Here is an 18635-nt window from a genome sequence, read left to right on the forward strand (position 1 = left end):
AAATGAAGCAGGATGTGATTGCAGACCCAGAAGCAAAGGGGTGTGATTACCTCTATCAGCGACATAGTGCAGGCATTCTTCTGGCGTACTGCCATCAGAGCACGATACCGCGTGGCCAAGGAGATCCGAAGACAAACTTTTGGCCCGGATGAGATGTCGATTCTCGAATTACCAACAGATGGTCGGCCATACTTCTCTACCCGCCTGCCATCTACATATATGGGAAGTGTCCTCATCATGAACCGCTGTAGTATTCCTGTGGAAACCCTTTGCTCTCCTGACACAAGTATCGGGTATGTCGCATACATGCTCCGCCAGTCTACAGCACGCATTACACCATCGCTCGTGCACGATGCCTTCACAATCTTGCAGTCTCTTCCAGATCACAGCCGATTTTCAACTGCGAATATGGGCCTTGAACACATGCACGCCATGATATCCAATATGATGCTCTTCCCCACAAGTGAGATATCTTTCGGCAGCAAGTTCTTTGCCAACGAAGGATCCCCCGAGTCTATGCGGCCACAGGTTGATCGCGCTAATGGCATCTTCCGATTCCTGGCCATCTATCCCATGAAGAAGGATGGAGGCGTCGAGCTTGTTCTAGGAACCCATGCGGAGGAATTGGAAATGTTCAAAACCGATGCAGAGTTTACCAAATACGCAGATCTCGTTGATGTCTGCTGAAAAAAAAATTTTTGTGACGGGAGGATTTACCCTGACGATTTTTTGTAACGGAAAATTTTCATTTGTAAATATTAATGATTATGTTTACTGTCTGTACATGTTGTTTCTTTTAGTATATACACTGTAGTTAGTCAATTACCTGATTGCATTATTTGAATTTGAAATCCTCTATCGGGCCTATCAACAGCCCCTCTCTGCATGGTGTGGACCAATTATCAGTACTTACTAGCTGGTAACTAGCTAGCTAGTGGTTGCATTCAATTCAATCTGTGGGGCCTGTATGAAATTGACCCGATGGTTCATTTCGTTAATTACTTAGGTAACCAGTTGGCCAACTAACCAGCTAAATCCCTTCCGATTTTCTACATCAACTCTGATTCCCATTCAGGACCTGTACCGTTTCCGTTGCTGCCGCCGTTGTCATGGGGTAGAACTACACAAGCACCCACTGGCCGCAGCTCAAGGACCTGTGTCAGGCATCCCCGAGGAGAGACTACCCGGTTCAGGCGCCATCCGGCATTTTCTGCGAGGGTTCTGTACTCGTCCAGTGTTCTCTCCTTATTTCTGCAGCGGGCGAGCATTCGGATATCTGCATACCGGGCCCCTCGCCCCATACGGCCATCAAAAAGGACGGATTCCACTATAAGTACACGACTGATGCCCGTTTTTATAGTTATTGTGTCTCGAATCCGTCGAAGCAGTTTAACGCAGTCCTCATCGCCCCAGTTGTGCAAAATCCATCGTAGTAGATATACAGAGGATTCAGGTAATGGATCCTTGAAAAAATTTCCTCCAGTGATGGATGTGACTCGTTTTGCAAGAGGGTCATCCGGTGGCATACGCTGTCGAAGGATTTCCGCCGTCGATGGAAGCTCAAACGCTGCCGCTGTTGCATCTGGGAACTTCTCCAGATATGTACGGATAAAATCGCCAACGCCGGCACCAATATCGACAACGGTCTCGCTCTTGACATCCTCCCAGGGGTAATCAGCCAGGAGACCAGGGGCCTCTACTACACTTCCAGTCCCTGTAACCTTATGGAAACCGGCAGCCCTGCCAGTGTCTGCAAGGAACTGGTATATGGGTTTGTCAGTGTCATAGAAGAGCTCAGTCGCCGTCTTGGGCTGATCACTCTTGAGCTGGCTGGGCAGATGGGACAGAAGATCATAATACTCGCGAGGGAAAAAGTCAACCCAGTTGAGCCAGGTAGCCCAGTGATCTTTGCGAAGGAGGTTGGACAGCCGGTTGTTAGACAACCTGCCAGTCTGAGGGTCCTGTTGGAAATAACCCATCTCTCGGAGATAGCGGATTATCTGGGAAAGCCCTTGTTCATAGAGGCCGGCAGCGCTGGCTAGCTCGGAAATGCTACATGGCTGGAGTTTTTGGACATGGTCGGCCAAGTGATACTCTGAGGCGCAGAGCAACACTTTGCTGTTGGTAAAAGCTGCACAGAAAATCAGTACAATACAGTTATGCCGCAAGAGGAAGAGGTTGTGAATCTGTACCAAACACCCCATCTACTAAAAGCATATGGGAAGGAGTCAAAGTCAAGAGGAGCTTGTCTAGCGCTTGCACAACGTCAAGGAGCTTCTGATACACCGCAACAGATGTCCCAGGAGATGTCGGGGAGATATCATGAAAAGACCTGAGCTCTCCTGAGAGGGGGCCTTCAAGCTGCTGTAGAGCATGCTCAATATTCCATTTCAAGTGCTCAAGCTCGTTTTCCATGTCTGATTGCGTAGTAACTAGCGTTGCGCTGCACCGGGAGGGAGGGGGGTGAGTTGGGTTTTGAATCACTGTTGATATCCAAAGACGCCCTATGTTGAACAACAGCGAAAGATATACTGCGCCAGAGTATGCTGCAAATATTTCCCTCATCCTTTGTGGGCCAGGCCGAACGGGCTTCGGTGGATATTATAACAACTACGGTGCCTAGTTATACCCGCCGAGACGCCGGCTGCGGCGCCGCAATGGCTTAACTAGAACGCAACTACTAGTTAGTTCTTGCTCCATGAACGGCTGAGAGAAACCAACGGATAATCATTTGGAATCGAAGCAATCACTACTGCTAGGACATCCGTAACGAGTTAAATAGGAAATACCGACAATGAAACAGCAGGTAGAGTATCTCCTTGACCACTTTCGAGAAGAGGTACAACGATACCCAGCGTCAATTGCAATTGAGGATGGAACAAAGTCTCCAGATGAGTCAACCTGGCCAAAGGTCAGTTACGCCGAGCTTGATGCTCTATCTGATGCCTGGAGTAGACAACTGGCAGTGGACGGCGTGGGTCCGGGCTGTATAGTTCCTCTGATATCCACAAGGTCCATCGCTATGGTTGCAGCGATACTGGCAATCCTCAAGCTGCGCGCTGCGTATGTGCCCATCGACGCAGACTCATGGGGTAAGGACCGCATAAATGGAGTGCTTGCAAGAATTTCTCCGAAGATTGTTGTATCGACCGCGGCTTGTTTAGAGGGTGGCCATCCGTATCCAGTTCACTACTTTGAGCAACCTGGTATACCTAACCTGGCTCTGGGCAATGACATCAGCAACCCAAGCCATTCTCGCCGGCTATGTTATAGCGGAGACGTCCTTGCATATATCATTTTCACATCTGGAACAACAGGACAGCCAAAAGGTGTGATGGTCGGTCTAGAATCTATATCTCGCTATGTGAAGGAAGGCGGGGACCTACCGTTCAACTTCAACACCAGACACGGAACGCGGGTATTATTGATTTGTTCAATTGCTTTTGATGGTATGTTCCCCGAAATGCCGTGTTGAGAGATAGTATCTCATCTGATAAAACTGGGTAAAGTGTGCGCGGGCGTTATATTCAGCACGATATGCAATGGGGGAACCCTCATCCTTGCCGACCCGCCCACCCTTGAAGCTGCCGCTAAGACTTGTCACATCTTGCCACTAACTCCAAGCATCTTGTCTTCGTTGGATCCAGAGGCTGGGTTTGACAGAGTCGAGAAAATATTCCTTGGTGGCGAAGCTCCCCCAGAACCTTTGATCCAAGCCTGGTACTCCCCTCATAGACGGGTGTATAACTCCTATGGCCCCACGGAGACAACATGCACCGTGTTAATGAGAGAGCTTGTGGCTGGATTGCCGATAACAATTGGCTATCCTATACCATATAGCACCGTCAGTCTGCTAGATGCTGAGGGATTGGAATCTTTGGAAGGAGAGATTTGTATTTCTGGATCAGGGCTCGCCTTGGGGTATTTCGGTGACCCGGAGCGCACTGCATCCTCCTTCGTCAAGCTGAATGGGCAGAAATTGTACCGAACTGGCGACTATGGGAAACATACCAAGAATGGCATACGATTCTGTGGGCGTAAGGATAGCATGGCCAAGAATCGGGGGTTTTTGATTAACCTTGAAGGCGACGTTGAGCCTGCGTTGCTATCGTTTGAGAAGGTAACGCGTGCAACTGCTTGCATGGTCAATGGCAAGCTCATCGCATTTGTTACTCCAGTCGAAGCGAGGGACGGCCTCCGCGAATATCTCTCAGCCAACGTCCGTCATTCATGGTGCCGGACATCGTATACTCACTGGACACGTTTCCTACCACTGTAAACGGGAAAATCAGCCGGCAGAGTCTTGTGCAGATTCATGAAGCTTCCCAGGACGCTGATGATAGCTTTCTGGAAGTAGGACTTAGTGGCATTGAAACAATCCGCAGAGCCATATCCTACGTTCTCCAGCAGCCAATGAACCAGGTCACTAATACTTCATCCTTCCGGCACCTTGGAGGAAATTCCCTTGCAGCAGTTATGCTTGCTTCAGGTATAAGGAAAGCGGGTTTTGCTATTAGTGTTGGTCAGATATTATTATTGGACACTGTTGACAAAATGGCTGGAGCATTGAAAGAGGCTGGGAATGCCGCAAACCCCCCCCCCCAACGTCAGAACAGTTTGGACGTCGCCTGGGCGAGACAATTTCCAGGGCCAACTTCCCTGGGAGTGAAAGCTTCGCATCTATGACTGATATTCAGACAAGAATGGTTCGGGCAAGCATAGCTACCCCTGGGCTTTCTTTTATAAAGGCTTCATTTACCCTTGAACATCCAGGTAAAGATGACTTCACAGCCACCTTGCGTGCCACCTGGGAGTCCATATATAAACGTCATGGAATTCTGCGAACGCATTTCGTCTTGACGGAACCGGAGGTCCAGGTGGTATACCGTGACGTGAAGATCGCTTGGACAGAACGCATGGTTACAGAAACAGACTGGGACACTGTCTGTCGCGAGGAAGAGGATTTTGACCTCAACCAATTTTCAAATTTTGATCCTGGGGAGCGGTGCTCCTTGTCCAAGATAACGATTGTGACAATATCAGGCATCCGGACTCGATTTATCTGGACCGTGCACCACAGCCTGATTGATGGATGGTCTATGTCAATGTTGATAAAAGAAATGGCTTCCTACCTGGACAATAAACTGTTACCACCAACTCCTCCACAGTTCAAACATGTTGCCCTGGCTATAGATCAGTTGAGCCGCGAATATTCGAGCAAGATAGTATCATTTTGGAAAGCGTATACTGAGGGATATGTTCCCGTGCAAACACTTCGATTGCCACCTCCATCTGATATCAACGATTATAAACAGGCAACTTTAACCAAGAATCTCACAGTCAGCGTGTCTGCGTTGGAGCAGGCTGCCAGAGACCAATTCTCTGTCACGCCCGCAACTCTTCTCTATGCAGCCTGGGGTATTCTCATATCAAGATACTCCGGAACTGACCGTGCTATATTGGGCGCTGTTCTGTCTGGACGAAATTTTGAAATTCCTGGAGTGGAAAATGTCATTGGTCCCTTAATAAATACGTTACCTCTCAAAATTGATGCCAATGAGTCCCAGACGGCATTCGTTTTTGTGCGGGGAGTATTCAGAGCACTATGTGAGATTTTGCAGTATCAATGGTCTCCCTTTAACATGATCCAAGAAGGTACCGGCTATAACCCTGCAAAGCTATTTGAGACCATTTTTGCCTTGCAGTATGATTTTCCCCAAATGGAGGGGATGTTCAGCGGAGATTCTTTACCTCGAGACGTGAGGTATACCGAAGCGACCGAAATTCCCCTCACTGTTTTGTTAGATAGCTCTGACAGCAAGTTCATTGCTCGATTTATATACCGACGGTCATATTTTAGTGACAACACTATTGTACAGATGTGTCGCCATTTTGATAACCTACTAACGGGCCTTGTTAATGCTTTACCAGCCGCAAATCTTAGCACGGTCACCCGTACGATGTTTAGCGCTCCAGAGTACCAGGCATTAACAGCAAAGGCATTGCCGCCAAATTGTCTTTCTCTCGAGGGAAGCCTATCAGATGCAATCGAGAAAGCCATCGAGTGCTACCCAAACGTATGCGCTGTGGAAGGCTTATCACGCTCCTTATCATACCATGAATTCGGTAGGGTAACAGCAAAAATTGCCGAACAGCTTAGAAAGTCCATCAAATTAGGGGATGTGGTATGTGTAATCTGTGACGGCTCCGTTACCTGGTTAATTGCAATGATTGCCGTTATCAGAGCCGGTGCCGTTTACTGTCCGATCGACCAGAAGCTTCCACGGGCAAGAATGAAGTACATGGTTGAAAACAGCAGTGCATCATTGATAATTCACTGTAATGCGAAAAAAGATCTGGTGGTCAATGGCACCCCTTGTTTCAACATCATCAAAGCCATGACAGAGATGGCATATACAACAACGACTAAATGTAGGGAGAGTGCTCCCACCGCTGATGATGTAGCATGCTTGATTTACACTTCAGGCAGTACTGGGTTTCCCAAAGGTAAAATATCCATGCGCCGCCAGATTTCCTAACGTTTCTCGAGGCTGGAGGCTAACCTGTCCCTAGGTATTCCCTTGAAACATAAGGGTATCCTGAATGTGATCTCTCACGAAAATGGGAGGCTATGTTCTACTCCTGGACAGCGAAACGCACAGATGTTATCACTCGGTTTCGATTGCTGTATAAAAGAGGTGTTTGCTAGCCTTTGTTTCGGAGCAACTCTAGTCCTTAAAGATCCAGCAAACCCGATAGCCCATCTTTCTCGAGTCGATGCTACCATGGCCACTGCCTCTTTGCTCGCAACCTTAGAGCCAGACGATTTCCCGAGACTGGCAGTGATCATGGTTGCTGGAGAAGCTCTGTCCCAAAGCCTCGCGGATAAATGGGCTACAGGGAGGACACTGATAAACGGGTATGCTCCCGCTGAAAGTACACTTATTGCAATGGTGGCAACAATATCTCCTGGGGATAAGGTATCAATTGGACGACCATTAACGGGAATGTCTTGTTACATTTTGGACTCCAAGCAGCGGCCGGCCCCGATTGGAGTGAGTGGAGAGATATGCCTATCTGGAATTCAGATCACATCGGGATATCTCTCCAATGAGAAGGAAACAGCTAAGCGATTTCTTCGAGACCCATTTAACCCCGACCAAGCCATGTTTCGTACTGGTGACATTGGCCGCCTAGGAGATGATGGCAATATTCGTACTGGTGACATTGGCCGCCTAGGAGATGATGGCAATATCAACTTTGTTGGCCGCGAGGATAACCAGATTAAACTACGAGGTTTCCGGATAGACCTTGGGGAAGTCCAAAATACCCTGTCCCAGGTAGCCACTGAGGCAAAAAGTGTAGCTCTTGTGGTATCAAATGATACTCTAGTTGCCTTTGTCACCCCTGAAACACTTGACATTGACCGACTTGTAAAGGGGCTAGAATCGCAATTGCCAGAGTACGCTGTCCCCAGCCAAATTATACCCCTTGCTACGCTCCCAACCTCTGCAAACCACAAGGTGGACGCATCGGCCCTCGAAAAACTAATAACCCATACAGTCCCGATGGCGAGCCCGGCAGAGCTTGAGACACCTATTCAAAGGACCATGGCTGAGATCTGGGCAGATGTCCTTGGGCATGACATATTCGGCAAAATGTCTATTAGTCCAAATTCTCGATTCTTTGAACTTGGAGGTCACTCTTTGCTGCAAATAAGAGTAGCGCAGGCAATATCAAAGCAATTTAACATCCACCCTATGCCACTTAGACAGGTCATATATCATCAGAGCCTGCGGGAGTTATCCTTGGCAGTCAAGGAGTTGATTGGCTCTAGCAAAAAACCAAAGCGAGCAACACGTTTCCTGGAAACGTCTCCAATAGTACGGGAGACCAAGCTACCACTGTCGCCCCTTGAACAAGAATTATTTCTCAACCACCTAATATCGGATGGTTCAACTGCTGGGAATATGATCTTCGCGTGTAAGATTCTGGGTCAGATAGACCCAATATCATTAGCTAGAGCATTCCAGCAAACAGCGATGAACGAAGAAATATTCCAGACTCGGTACCATGTTACTGACGGTTTCATGATGCGAAACCTGGTCAAAGATGGGAGTAACATTGTCAGAGTGGCTAATACGCATGACCCAATATCACTTATACATAAAACTGCTAGAAAATCATTTGATTTGAGCAAAGAGCCGCCATTAGAGGTTATCATTATTCCATGCACCACTATGCAGGCTAGACTTTTGGTGGTGATGTCGCATGTAGTAGGAGATGCTACAACAATGGCTACATATCTTGAGCAAGTCTCGGATAGATACAAGCAGTTGCAAAACCCCAATGCTCCAGACATACACTCCAGAACGCCACAGGAACTGACATACGTCGATTGGGCTGGATGGGTTAAAACACAACAATTGAGTCTTCAGTCCCAAAATTTTTGGACCAAATACCTTTCCAATTTGCCGGAGCCACTAGCATTTGGCAGGGCTCCTGCCGGAAGCCTAACTTATACCGGCTCCACGAGGTCTTGGACTCTACCAGGTTCCATGCTTCAGCATCTTACTCTTCTTGCTATAAGAGCCTCCACCACAATGCATCAAATTGTGATTGCAGCTCTGTTCTTGGCCCTACAATGTGTAGATAGGCGCAATGATATTGTTTTTGCAGCTCCTTTCACACATCGGATGGAGCCTGGGACGGAGACAATGGCAGGGCTGTTCCTCGACCGTCTTCCAATTCGTATCCAGTGTGATCCAAACGAAATCGAATCATTACTACAATTTCTCATGGCAGTCAAGCAAAGTAGCCAACGTGCGCTGGAACACGTTGTGCCTTACCATGAAATCCGCAAACTCCTACCATACAAACCAAGCCTTAAAACCCCCCTGTTCAAAGTCATGGTAACGTACCACACTGCCTCCGATATGAAACCCGTATTGAGGCTTGAAGGGGCTGAGACTCAAAATATACCATGTCACAATACAGGAGGCTCCAAGTTTCCTCTCTCTATAGAGCTCACTGAGATTGAAGACTCGGAGGTTCGTGTTGATTTAGAATATGACCTTGGTTGTATCGTGGAAAACACGGCGGAACGGATACAGTACGCAATCGGATATACCCTACAACTTATGGTCCTGGATACAGCCCCAAACCGTATAAAACACCTAGTGGTATCGTCCTTTGGAGATTTTGATAGGTACCCACCTTCAGACAGTACAGACGGTAGGGAAGATGAGAAAAGGGGAAAGAGGGATAACGAAACAACACTGCAACATCTGAATATCAACGGCTTGGAACGCCTGGCGAGTTGTATCAGGGACACAATATGCCAATGTCTAGGCTTAGATCACAAGGCCGTGCTTCTCCACCAGTCATTCTGGGAGCTAGGAGCTCAGAGTATAGACGCAATACGGCTACAGCACATATGTAGCAAGCAGGGTTTTGGAATCAGGCTTCGGGACATATTTGATTCCAATAGTATAATGCAGCTAGCAATCTGTGCTTATGGTACCATTTAGATGATTAGTCCGAATGTCATCGTTCCTTCTCCAGAGCCTATCTCTCTAATGTATGAAACACAAAGTCACAGCGGTAAACTGGCGAATATTGCAATACCTCCCTTGGGCCGCTGGTATTGGGGATCTGCTTAGAGGTCTGTCGGAGAGCATATTCGAATCGGTGACCGAAATTTGCATCCCCGACACCGAAATTATGCGGCGCAGATTGGATTGAGACTGTTGCAATTGGACTTGGCACGAACATATATATAAGTGCAGGGAAAACCAAGTCAAGAGTCATCCCAGGAAAAGAAAGCAATAGGAATTTCTAGCAAAGGTCCATTCAAGATAAGTCAATATGGCTATCAGCACCGAATCTTTGATCTTGACACCAGCTGAGGTGAAAACACATGTCAACGGTACCCAAGGTGCAATTGTGCATGGGAAAGGAACGACGAAGATATCGAGCGGTGATAACGACAGACCTGAACTCACAGGAGAAACCTTCTCCACACCGTACGATGTCCTTACAGCTGCCCTTCCGTTACCTGCTCCAACATCATCAACTGGGTATTGGTGGCGAAAGACGGGGCCCCTGATGAGCAGACTCCTAGGGAAGGCGAATTACCCCCTTTATAAGCATTACAAATATCTTCTTCTCTACCATACCCATATCCTCCCATTGTTGGGGCCGCGACCAATTGAAAATTCGGCGCATTCATCAGACAATGAAACATGGAAATCTTTCCTGACTGATGACTATTCCCCCTTGGAGCCAAGCTGGAACGTGAGTGGCGGTTCTGATTTTCGGAGTACGATAAGGCTTGGGATTGAGCCAATTGGGTTTGAGGCTGGAACTGCCGTAGACCCATTCAACCAGGCATCAGTTGCACGGTTCTTTCAGTCTAATAATGCTGCAGAGGTTGGGGTAACGGGCAGCTTGTTTGAACACTTCCGAAACGAGCTCTTCGTCGGTCCTGAATCATATACGGCCATAAGGGAAACTCTGCCTGAGGGTGAGCACGTAACACAAAGTTTCCTGGCGTTTGACCTGGATGCAGACCGTACAACTACCAAGGCGTACTTTTTTCCTATCCTCAAGGCACTGATTACACGCCAAAGCACATTAAAGGTGCTCTCTAGATCCATTATGGCTCTTGCAAAGAAGTCCCATGTGTGGGGCGCGCATACAATCCCAGCAGTATCAATTTTGGAGGCTTGGATTGCCAGCTATGATGGAACTGCAAAAGCAGAAATGATCAGTGTGGATTGTGTGGATGATGTTAAATCGCGTATCAAAATATACGTCCGAATTCCCCATACTTCTTTGCGAAAAGTAAAGGAGGCCTATTGTTTGGGTGGGCGTTTGATGGATGAAAACACAGCTGAGAGTCTGGAGCTTCTGGATACTGCCTGGAGGACAATGTTCACAGTGACTGATGAGGACGCAGAACTGCCCCATAACAGCCATAGGACAGCGGGGACGATCTTCAATTTCGAAATACGCCCCGGAAAATGGTTTCCAGAGCCGAAAGTGTACCTTCCAATCCGTCATTATTGTGATAATGACTTGCAAATAGCGGGTAGACTACAGGAGCTCTTTGGGAAGCTTGGCTGGCATCAGATGGAGAGAGATTATCAAAGAGACTTCGAAGATTTGTTGTAAGTTCCTGGAAGATGTTTATCATCCTTGCAAAATCGATGTTAGCGTGGTCTGTAAGACGGAGATTGCTGACTTGGACGTAGTTCACACCACCCACTTTCCGCGTCAACGGGAACACACACGTACCTTTCAATTTCATACAAGGAGCAGAAGGAAGTTTACATGACCATGTATTATAGCCCGCGAGTGTACAGCACGCGGGGAGAAACGATGGACCATATTTAATGCACTCGAAGGTGGTTCAGGCTCCATTAAAGGGAGGTGTTGTGGCTTTGTTCTCTCTCGGTAGTACAATGGAGTTATTTATTCATCATGTGAAAGAGAGCCTGCAATTCAAACAAATATTGTTATTACTACTATCATCAACTGTTATATTCTCCTCCCAATGCAGAACAAGTCACAGGAAGGGACACTCTGATCATACACTCACAACTTAGTATGAATTAGGATCAGTGGGGTCAACATTCCAAAATCCCTAAAACATGTGTTAGGAAAGTAGTAGTATAGTTCAAGGACTATATCACCTACCCAGTCAAAAGTCAAAGATGGATCCTGCATATCTAGACTTCCCATGCCAAATAACGAAGATAATGGCAAGCCTTGTGTTGTCAGGTCCTCCAATATAGGCCGAGATTCTTGGAGCGACTGGGATAAATCCGCAGACTCATGATATATGTAGTAGGTATCATTTGACGGAGTCGAAGGTAAGATACTGGGAGTGTTCTTGGCTAAACAATTGGAGATAATTCGGTTAATTAAGTTCCATGTAGAACTGTGTTCCGACCCCCTTGCATCCGTTGTCTTCTTCAGGACAGCTAATGCACGAGACCGGAGTGAATGATGGGTTGGGGTCTGGAATTCCGGTGTTCCAAGCTCAGATACAATGTGCATGATTGCCTGGAAGCAGGCATGTCCCCCGATATGCCACTGGAATTTCTCTGCGTCCTTGTCATCAGGCATCATATTCATACTCTCCACCAAACTAATGGACTTTGTAAGAACACTATACTACTAGTTAGTATCATATCCAATACGATACAGAAGTATAACTAACCTCTCTCGTATCTCCGGATCCACAACAGCTTCCCGATACTGTTTTGGAGTCCGTAGCCAAAATATAGACCAGCAGCGCCATTCAATAACAGCAGCGAGACCAAGAGCCAGACGTTGTTTTGCCACATTTGGATCACAATACTGCAAGTACTGTGTTTGTAAGTGGGCAGTCATTTCATCAACCATATTTCGGATTTCAATGAATAGTGACTGAAGTTCTGTGACAGGATACATATCGTTGTTTCCATTAATGCCTAGGGACTTAAGCCGTCGTTCTAACCGATACGTGCTGCGAATAATTCTCCTAAAACAGTGAATTCCATTCAAGCGGATTAAGTGACCGGTCATATCTGTAAATCCGGGCGGTGAGTATGTCCCTACCACCAAGTGTTCGCCTTCGACAAGGTCATCATCATCAATATTCCGCGGTAAAAGAGTTGTGTAGTCCTCATCGGCTATAGTAGGTTCTTGGCCTCTACCTTCTGCAGAACGAAAGTCTAGGTAGCATATCTGATGCCATAGCCTGCGCCGAACCTCGACCTGCACGACGTCCATATTTTTTGAAGGAAATAACGAAGGCTCTCTATGAAGACCCTGTGAAAGTGCTATCCGCATCGCAAGGCCTAATAGTGTCCACGTCCTCGACATGTCATCCTCCCGAGACTGGCAAGTCTATGTTACACGGTAAGACGGAAGCATATACGATAGAAAAGGGTGAAATTAGACTTACTAATAGAAGTACAAAGGCTTGTAGAACTTCAATTCTAGGAGTCGTCAGGAAGCTTTCTTTTCCAAGGCCGTATTCCACACCTTGTTGAAACCTAGCAAGGAGCAGTCCCTTTTCAGTAGCAAAGCGCGCTTGAACAGCCTCAGGAGATAAACTGTTGATAGCGGAGTAGAATATGGCCAGAGCAAGGGGTTCAAACGTATGTATCGCAGGGTATGAAGGTTGTAGAGTACCGTTATCTGTTGAAGTCTGGGAATTGGGCCCATATATCTCCATGGTATACTGAAAAAATCGTTTTCGAAGGGAAGGTTTATGAACTAGCCTCGTCATCGGATCCACATTAGAATAAAATATATCTAGCAGTACGAAGCATTCCTCAGCGGCCTTGGGTGCCCACGGTGCTAAACTATCCATGGGAACCTCGGTAGAAAATGGAAAGGGTACAATGGTTTGTTCCAACGGCGAGGGACTGTCTGTTGAAGTACCCTGGGCATGGTCCCCAAGAAGTATTTTTACATCATGAATCTATAATCGTTAGAATGGCATAATATCAATAATATCGATGCTGAGAAGCGTAGTAAGTGATACTGGGTGTTGTACCTCGTCTGCGAGAAGGGCATAATGGAGAGATGACACCCAACGAGATTGGCCACCTTCTGCCTCCAAGAGTAGCGCGCCGTCATAGCCATCAACTGAGATGGTTTCGCACTTTAGATTCACAGCTTTGGTATCAGTTGTCTCGGAGCTTTTCCCGGCATTGGTGGGTGTCTGAGGGCCACGAGCTTGGCCGATATGCAGGTCAGGAGAGTGAGTGTTGCTGCTACCACCAGTTATTGCCCGTTCGAGCAGTCTCTCCAGCCTTTCAAGACGATTCCGAATCTCGTCCTGACCAGCACGGAGGTTGGACCGTGGTGTCCGATTGGTTGGTCGTGTGGAAGTCACAGATGCGACGGCGGGCAGATTCGACTGCGAGTTAACGTATGAACAGGCTCGATTGCCTCTTAGACATGGTGAGCACGTAGGTTGACCATGGTCACATTTAACCTTCCGACGACGGCAAGTCAGGCACGCGGCGATGGCGCGCTGCCGGCTCTTTTGTATGCCCCCCGACAAGGTCGGTTGGCCAGTCCTGACCGATGGCACAGCCCTTGGAGACGAGGCATCCATAAAAACGTGAAAAGGCTGGCAGTCAGCCGTTCTCTTTCGCTAGAGATGGTGTACGTATTCATCCAGCAACTAATTGTATAAACTGAGAGCGCCTTACATGGACGCGGATCCTGATATTGTTTGGACTTTTTGATGCCAACCAGCGGAGTCGCAACTTTGGAACCTCGCAGCTTAACTCGGTGGTTAATGAGTTAGTTGGGTTAACCAATGGCTAGTTGACTGAGTTAGCTAGTGAGTTACCGAAGTTTAGCTTCCGAAACCAGTGGGCTATTTGAGACAGGTCACGTGATACACCGTCTGCCTTTACGCGTTTAGACCTCATACGGTTTCACGATGAGATTGAGTATTAAGGAGAGGACAATAATATTCATGGATTAATAATTTAGTATAAAAAGTGGTTAAATTCTGTAGAGGTTGGAGTATATGCTGCAATGAGACGTATATACAGCGGTAAATTGGGGCGTTTGGAAACAACGTTTTACTTCCGTGTGAGAAGGCAACCAGCGGTTAACAGGCACGGAGAACAGCAAAAGGAAAAGGAATACGGACAATAAGTAGCTGCTGGCTTCATAGTGAAAATAAACATAACCTAGTCAAAAAAATGTAAGATAATTGGAACTTGAACCGTCTTGAAGCTGTTGAAAGTGGACTTGGCATCGTTTCTGGTGTTAGTTAATCTGATCACGTCTCCTCCAGTAGAATGAACATGTCAATATGGCGAACCTAATCATACAGCCACTGTAGTCATGAGAGCTTCTACCTCTTCCTTTTTGCGTTTGATGCATTGGTTCATATAGTCCCGGTCCACGATAGACAATTTTCGGTGGGTATTCCGGGTTACAGGATCAGGTATCTCCAGCTTTGAGCCATCATGTTGCAAAAAGATTGCATCATTGGACTCTTTGGCCTCTGAGAAGTCATTAACGAGGTTGTGCAGTGCATCTAGTGTTTGTTTGCCCTTTGAAAGGACCATTTTAAGGAGGACATTCTGGATTGCCTTTCCCTCTTCCTTGCTAACTTTGTAATCGCCGAGACAGCATGCAAGGATGTGAGTCTCTCCGGGAGGCAGTATGCTACTATTATTTACCGCGAGTGACTCGAACAGCTTGAAGATAAGCTCTATCGCCGAAAAGGTGAGTAAGATCAAGGGAAACGACTTATTACATGCGCCGCAGGCGATGAAATGCTCGCAGGTATCTAACGTCGACGTTACTGATTTCATAGCTAAGTCAAATCGATCGGAAATGTCACGGTTTGTTAGCTTGTGAAGTACCGCTATGTTTGTTGCTTGGGCTTGGACGCATGTACATATATCCCTTGGTAGTCCGTGGGCCGAAGAATGGTATGATTGATTTTCAAGTGTTGTGGGGGAGTTGGGCTCCGTGCCGTTGTCTGTGAAGGACTCTGCTTTGTTAGAAGATATAGGCGTTGCAAGGCCTTCTGGTCCTTCGGACCTGCTTCCCCCGGATGTATCTATAATCGACCTTAGGTCCACGGTCCACCCGTCTAAATCATGCAAGGATGACAGGCCATCATCGTGCATACCCGTAGACTTGAGCTCTGGGTTGATATTTGTTACTAGTGGGGAGAGTGGTCCTTTAGCCATAGACGCCTATTGAAATGAAACATTAGTGAGACGGAAGCCGGTACCAATAACTAGTTGACACTATAATCCAGTCCACTCACAGCGTCCCAGTGTTCGGATGCTATATACGAGGCGGGCAAAACCGTCAGAGGGTCGGGTATGCCGAAGTTCACATCTTCAAATCCTTGATTCGGGTTGCTGGGCTCCTGATTAAGAGCGGAATACAGTTCCATCCGCTGCTGCCGATGGGCTCTTTCGATGGTCTTGCGATTCTTGCATCCCTTGGGTTTCCCTGCTCTATTTTGATATCCGTAGCGACAGGAGAGGCCTTTAGATGCGCAGCGGAAGCATGGAGAACCCCCAGAGCATTTGACTTTACATTGATGACATGAATCACAGGCAGACCGCAATTTTTGCTTCTGCTCTGTTTCTCGTCGTGGCCGTAGTGGTACAGGCTGTTCCCAGGGAAGCATTTCGCCAGCCATCTTTGTGTAATATGTACGCTGCGTTTTAACGTGCAAGTAGGAAGAAAGTCAGTGGCACAAGAGCAGTGGGGGTAACTTGTACTCTTATGAAAACAGGCTAGATTAGATGGCTCGAAATCCAAGACCCCTGGGAGATGGAACTGGAAAGGATTTGGAAAACAAATCTGGGGCGCCATGCGATTCCCATGGATACGCCTAGCTTCTATGTATGCCCATAAAAAAATAATACGAGAACGCAGCGAGGTTGCTGATACGAAGGGAAGCTGCGGCCTCGTGGAATGACAGGGGTTTGATAGGCGTCAGACAAAAGGGAGAATTAAGTGTGGAACCGCTACCATGGCCGTCAGAGATAAGGCCAGGCTATTGCAGATCAAGGCTGGCAATCAAAGTAGCTGATAGTTTCGATTTATGCTAGAGCATCAACCGCAAACACACCCACAGCCAGGAATGGGCAAATAAGACAACAAGAGCCTCAGTGCATGGAGGAGGAGGAAACGAAGCCTTGACGCGTAGTTGGGCTATCGCCTATCATTGTTCATTGTTCTCATCCTGCAGGATAAGAGTAATCCCTGCCCCCAGCATAATAAAACGCCGAAGTCATAAATGTCATAGATATGCAGTATAAATCCGTCTGTAATGGGGTTTAGAGGTAGTTTTTAGCCTTCACAAGCTTTGTCGCTTTGGTTACCTTGCGATAAGTTGATGAAAACATGGAGTGGTTTTCCATATATCTCAATCATCCTATAATTCTCCATCGTGCTCAAGTGGATTGTATTGATTAGTTGTCCATGGTCTGTTGCCTGAATTTCGGCATGCAGGATCACAGCCTTTTGAATCCTATAAGGGTTTCAGCCTTTCTGGCACTTGGAGATGAACATCAACAGTGTGACGGGAAAACACAATTGGCATATAGAACAAGATGGTATTGAAGAAAGCTGAGAAAGTGAGCAGCAAACAGGCGAGAGGCTAACGCAGCCCAGGAATCCGGGGTCGCAGACTGGAAGCGAGAGGGAGCCGGCAAGGAGAAATCCAGCGAGCGGGAAAGAGGCGAGCAACAACCAAATATAGGAGTTTGGAGAATTTGCAGGGCCCGAAACAGGCAGAAATTCATTTATTAAACACTCTTCAGGCAGCGCGGAAGCGAGGAACTCAGCAGGAGCCGTGGAAGGACGTCGGAAAAAGGTTGTCCAACCAGGAAAAATAAAAATAAAGCCAAAGATAAAAAATAAGGAGCTGGGACCCACTTGGCCTCGGCCGAGCCTCGCGGGATGCCAAGGCCCGAGCAGCGGACCCACCCAGTCAACCTCGGCCGAGCGCCAAGTCCTGCCGCGGTGGGTCGCCAGGCGACTTTATGTCGTGGTCAGGTGATGACCCGCGAGCACCGAGCTCTGTTCACTGCGCCATGGCTATCTACGAGCCCCTTATAAGCCCGCTCTCGGGCAAACACGTTTGCATGCGAACCGAATAATTGACTCCTAGCTCGCCAGATTGAAACGGAATCAGTCGGTATGAGCTGGCAAGGCCGAGTATTGGGAGACCAACCCGAAGCCGAGATGTCATGGCGACCTCTCTACCTTAAAACGATACCCTTTGCCGTGGCTGTACTTTGCATCTTCTTTGTATCCCAACGTCTAGCCGCCAACCCAAGTCGATACTATCTAGGATGCCGACTTCTCTAGCTGATGACCCTCCATCTAAAGAAGAGGCTGAGTCTACTCCTGACAGTGCAAAACGTGTTGACCGTGTCCCTCCAAATGGGGGTGCGAAAGCATGGGCATGTGTTGCCGGATCCTTTCTCTTGCAATTCTGCTCCTTTGGCTATGTGAATGCGTAAGTATTCCCAGGACACCTGAATATGGGTCTTTGAAGGGCGTTATTACTTACTTTTGTAGTTGTGGCGTTTTTCAGTTGTACTATCAGCAAACTATGTTCAAGGAACAAGGCTCATCAGCTTTAGCCTGGATTACAACCCTCCAGATATTTTTGCTCTTTTTGTTTGGCCCGGCGGTTGGGAAGTTGATTGACGTGTATGGATGTCGGAAGATGCTTCCCCCTTTCAGCATCATGGCAGTCTTCGCCGTCTGCATGCTTAGCCTCTGCAAGGAATACTGGCAAGTCATGCTGGCCCAAGGCGTTGCTTTTGGATTTGCTGCTGCTGGATTATCTCTTCCCGCGATGGCCACGGCTACACAGTGGTTCTCAACTAAAAAGGGCCTTGCGGTTGGAATTGTCTCCGCTGGTAGCAGCCTTGGGGGAATCATCTACCCATGTATGCTTCCTCGGCTAATTGAAGAGGTCGGCTTTGCCTCAGCCGTTCGCTGGACTGCCCTTATGCAAGGGATACTCCTGATTGCTGCCAACGTTCTCTGCTCTTCGCCCTTTCCTCCTCTAGGCAAAGACTGCAGCCGAGAAGGATAAAATTGCTCTTCTAGCAGCGGACTACAGG

The 18635-nt window shown here is 47.6% G+C and overlaps 9 protein-coding genes across 9 annotated transcripts in view; 6 read left to right on the forward strand and 3 right to left on the reverse strand.

Moving 5' to 3' along the window:
• TERG_12722 (uncharacterized protein) overlaps window positions 1–152 on the forward strand; it is a gene marked incomplete at both ends in the record, with an annotated part of 1515 nt that extends 1363 nt beyond the window's left edge. The window contains one exon of the mRNA XM_047751639.1: window positions 1–152. Coding sequence (XP_047607595.1) covers window positions 1–152 — 152 coding nt within the window.
• Window position 153: 1 nt separating this feature from the next.
• Window positions 154–687, forward strand: TERG_08622 (uncharacterized protein; the record flags this gene model as incomplete). The annotated part of the gene is made up of 1 exon (XM_003230809.1): window positions 154–687. One exon carries the CDS (start codon window positions 154–156, stop codon window positions 685–687), a length of 534 nt encoding a protein of 177 aa, XP_003230857.1.
• A 41-nt stretch (window positions 688–728) lies between these two features.
• Window positions 729–2415, reverse strand: TERG_08623 (uncharacterized protein; the record flags this gene model as incomplete). The annotated part of the gene is made up of 2 exons (XM_003230810.2): window positions 729–2131; window positions 2193–2415. 2 exons carry the CDS (start codon window positions 2413–2415, stop codon window positions 1050–1052), a joined length of 1305 nt encoding a protein of 434 aa, XP_003230858.1. The 3' UTR covers window positions 729–1049.
• Window positions 2416–2794: 379 nt separating this feature from the next.
• Window positions 2795–3475, forward strand: TERG_12723 (uncharacterized protein; the record flags this gene model as incomplete). The annotated part of the gene is made up of 1 exon (XM_047751640.1): window positions 2795–3475. The coding sequence occupies one exon, from the start codon at window positions 2795–2797 to the stop codon at window positions 3473–3475; it is 681 nt and encodes a 226-aa protein (XP_047607596.1).
• Window positions 3476–4703: 1228 nt separating this feature from the next.
• TERG_12724 (uncharacterized protein) lies at window positions 4704–9530 on the forward strand (the record flags this gene model as incomplete). Its single annotated transcript, XM_003230811.2, has 2 exons — window positions 4704–6507; window positions 6574–9530. The coding sequence occupies 2 exons, from the start codon at window positions 4704–4706 to the stop codon at window positions 9528–9530; spliced, it is 4761 nt and encodes a 1586-aa protein (XP_003230859.2).
• Window positions 9531–9867: 337 nt separating this feature from the next.
• TERG_08625 (uncharacterized protein) lies at window positions 9868–11397 on the forward strand (the record flags this gene model as incomplete). The annotated part of the gene is made up of 2 exons (XM_003230812.1): window positions 9868–11171; window positions 11256–11397. The coding sequence occupies 2 exons, from the start codon at window positions 9868–9870 to the stop codon at window positions 11395–11397; spliced, it is 1446 nt and encodes a 481-aa protein (XP_003230860.1).
• A 208-nt stretch (window positions 11398–11605) lies between these two features.
• Window positions 11606–14119, reverse strand: TERG_08626 (uncharacterized protein; the record flags this gene model as incomplete). The annotated part of the gene is made up of 5 exons (XM_003230813.1): window positions 11606–11647; window positions 11701–12175; window positions 12227–12897; window positions 12956–13477; window positions 13553–14119. The coding sequence occupies 5 exons, from the start codon at window positions 14117–14119 to the stop codon at window positions 11606–11608; spliced, it is 2277 nt and encodes a 758-aa protein (XP_003230861.1).
• A 727-nt stretch (window positions 14120–14846) lies between these two features.
• TERG_08627 (uncharacterized protein) lies at window positions 14847–16391 on the reverse strand (the record flags this gene model as incomplete). The annotated part of the gene is made up of 2 exons (XM_003230814.2): window positions 15806–16391; window positions 14847–15731 (listed from the first exon to the last, which is right to left on the reverse strand). The coding sequence occupies exons 1-2, from the start codon at window positions 16187–16189 to the stop codon at window positions 14847–14849; spliced, it is 1269 nt and encodes a 422-aa protein (XP_003230862.1). The 5' UTR covers window positions 16190–16391.
• A 1461-nt stretch (window positions 16392–17852) lies between these two features.
• Window positions 17853–18607, forward strand: TERG_12725 (uncharacterized protein; the record flags this gene model as incomplete). The annotated part of the gene is made up of 2 exons (XM_003230815.2): window positions 17853–18019; window positions 18082–18607. The coding sequence occupies 2 exons, from the start codon at window positions 17853–17855 to the stop codon at window positions 18605–18607; spliced, it is 693 nt and encodes a 230-aa protein (XP_003230863.2).
• Window positions 18608–18635: the final 28 nt, after the last annotated feature.

The sequence above is a fragment of the Trichophyton rubrum genome (assembly GCF_000151425.1).
Source record: "Trichophyton rubrum CBS 118892 genomic scaffold supercont2.18, whole genome shotgun sequence".
NCBI lineage: Eukaryota > Fungi > Ascomycota > Eurotiomycetes > Onygenales > Arthrodermataceae > Trichophyton > Trichophyton rubrum.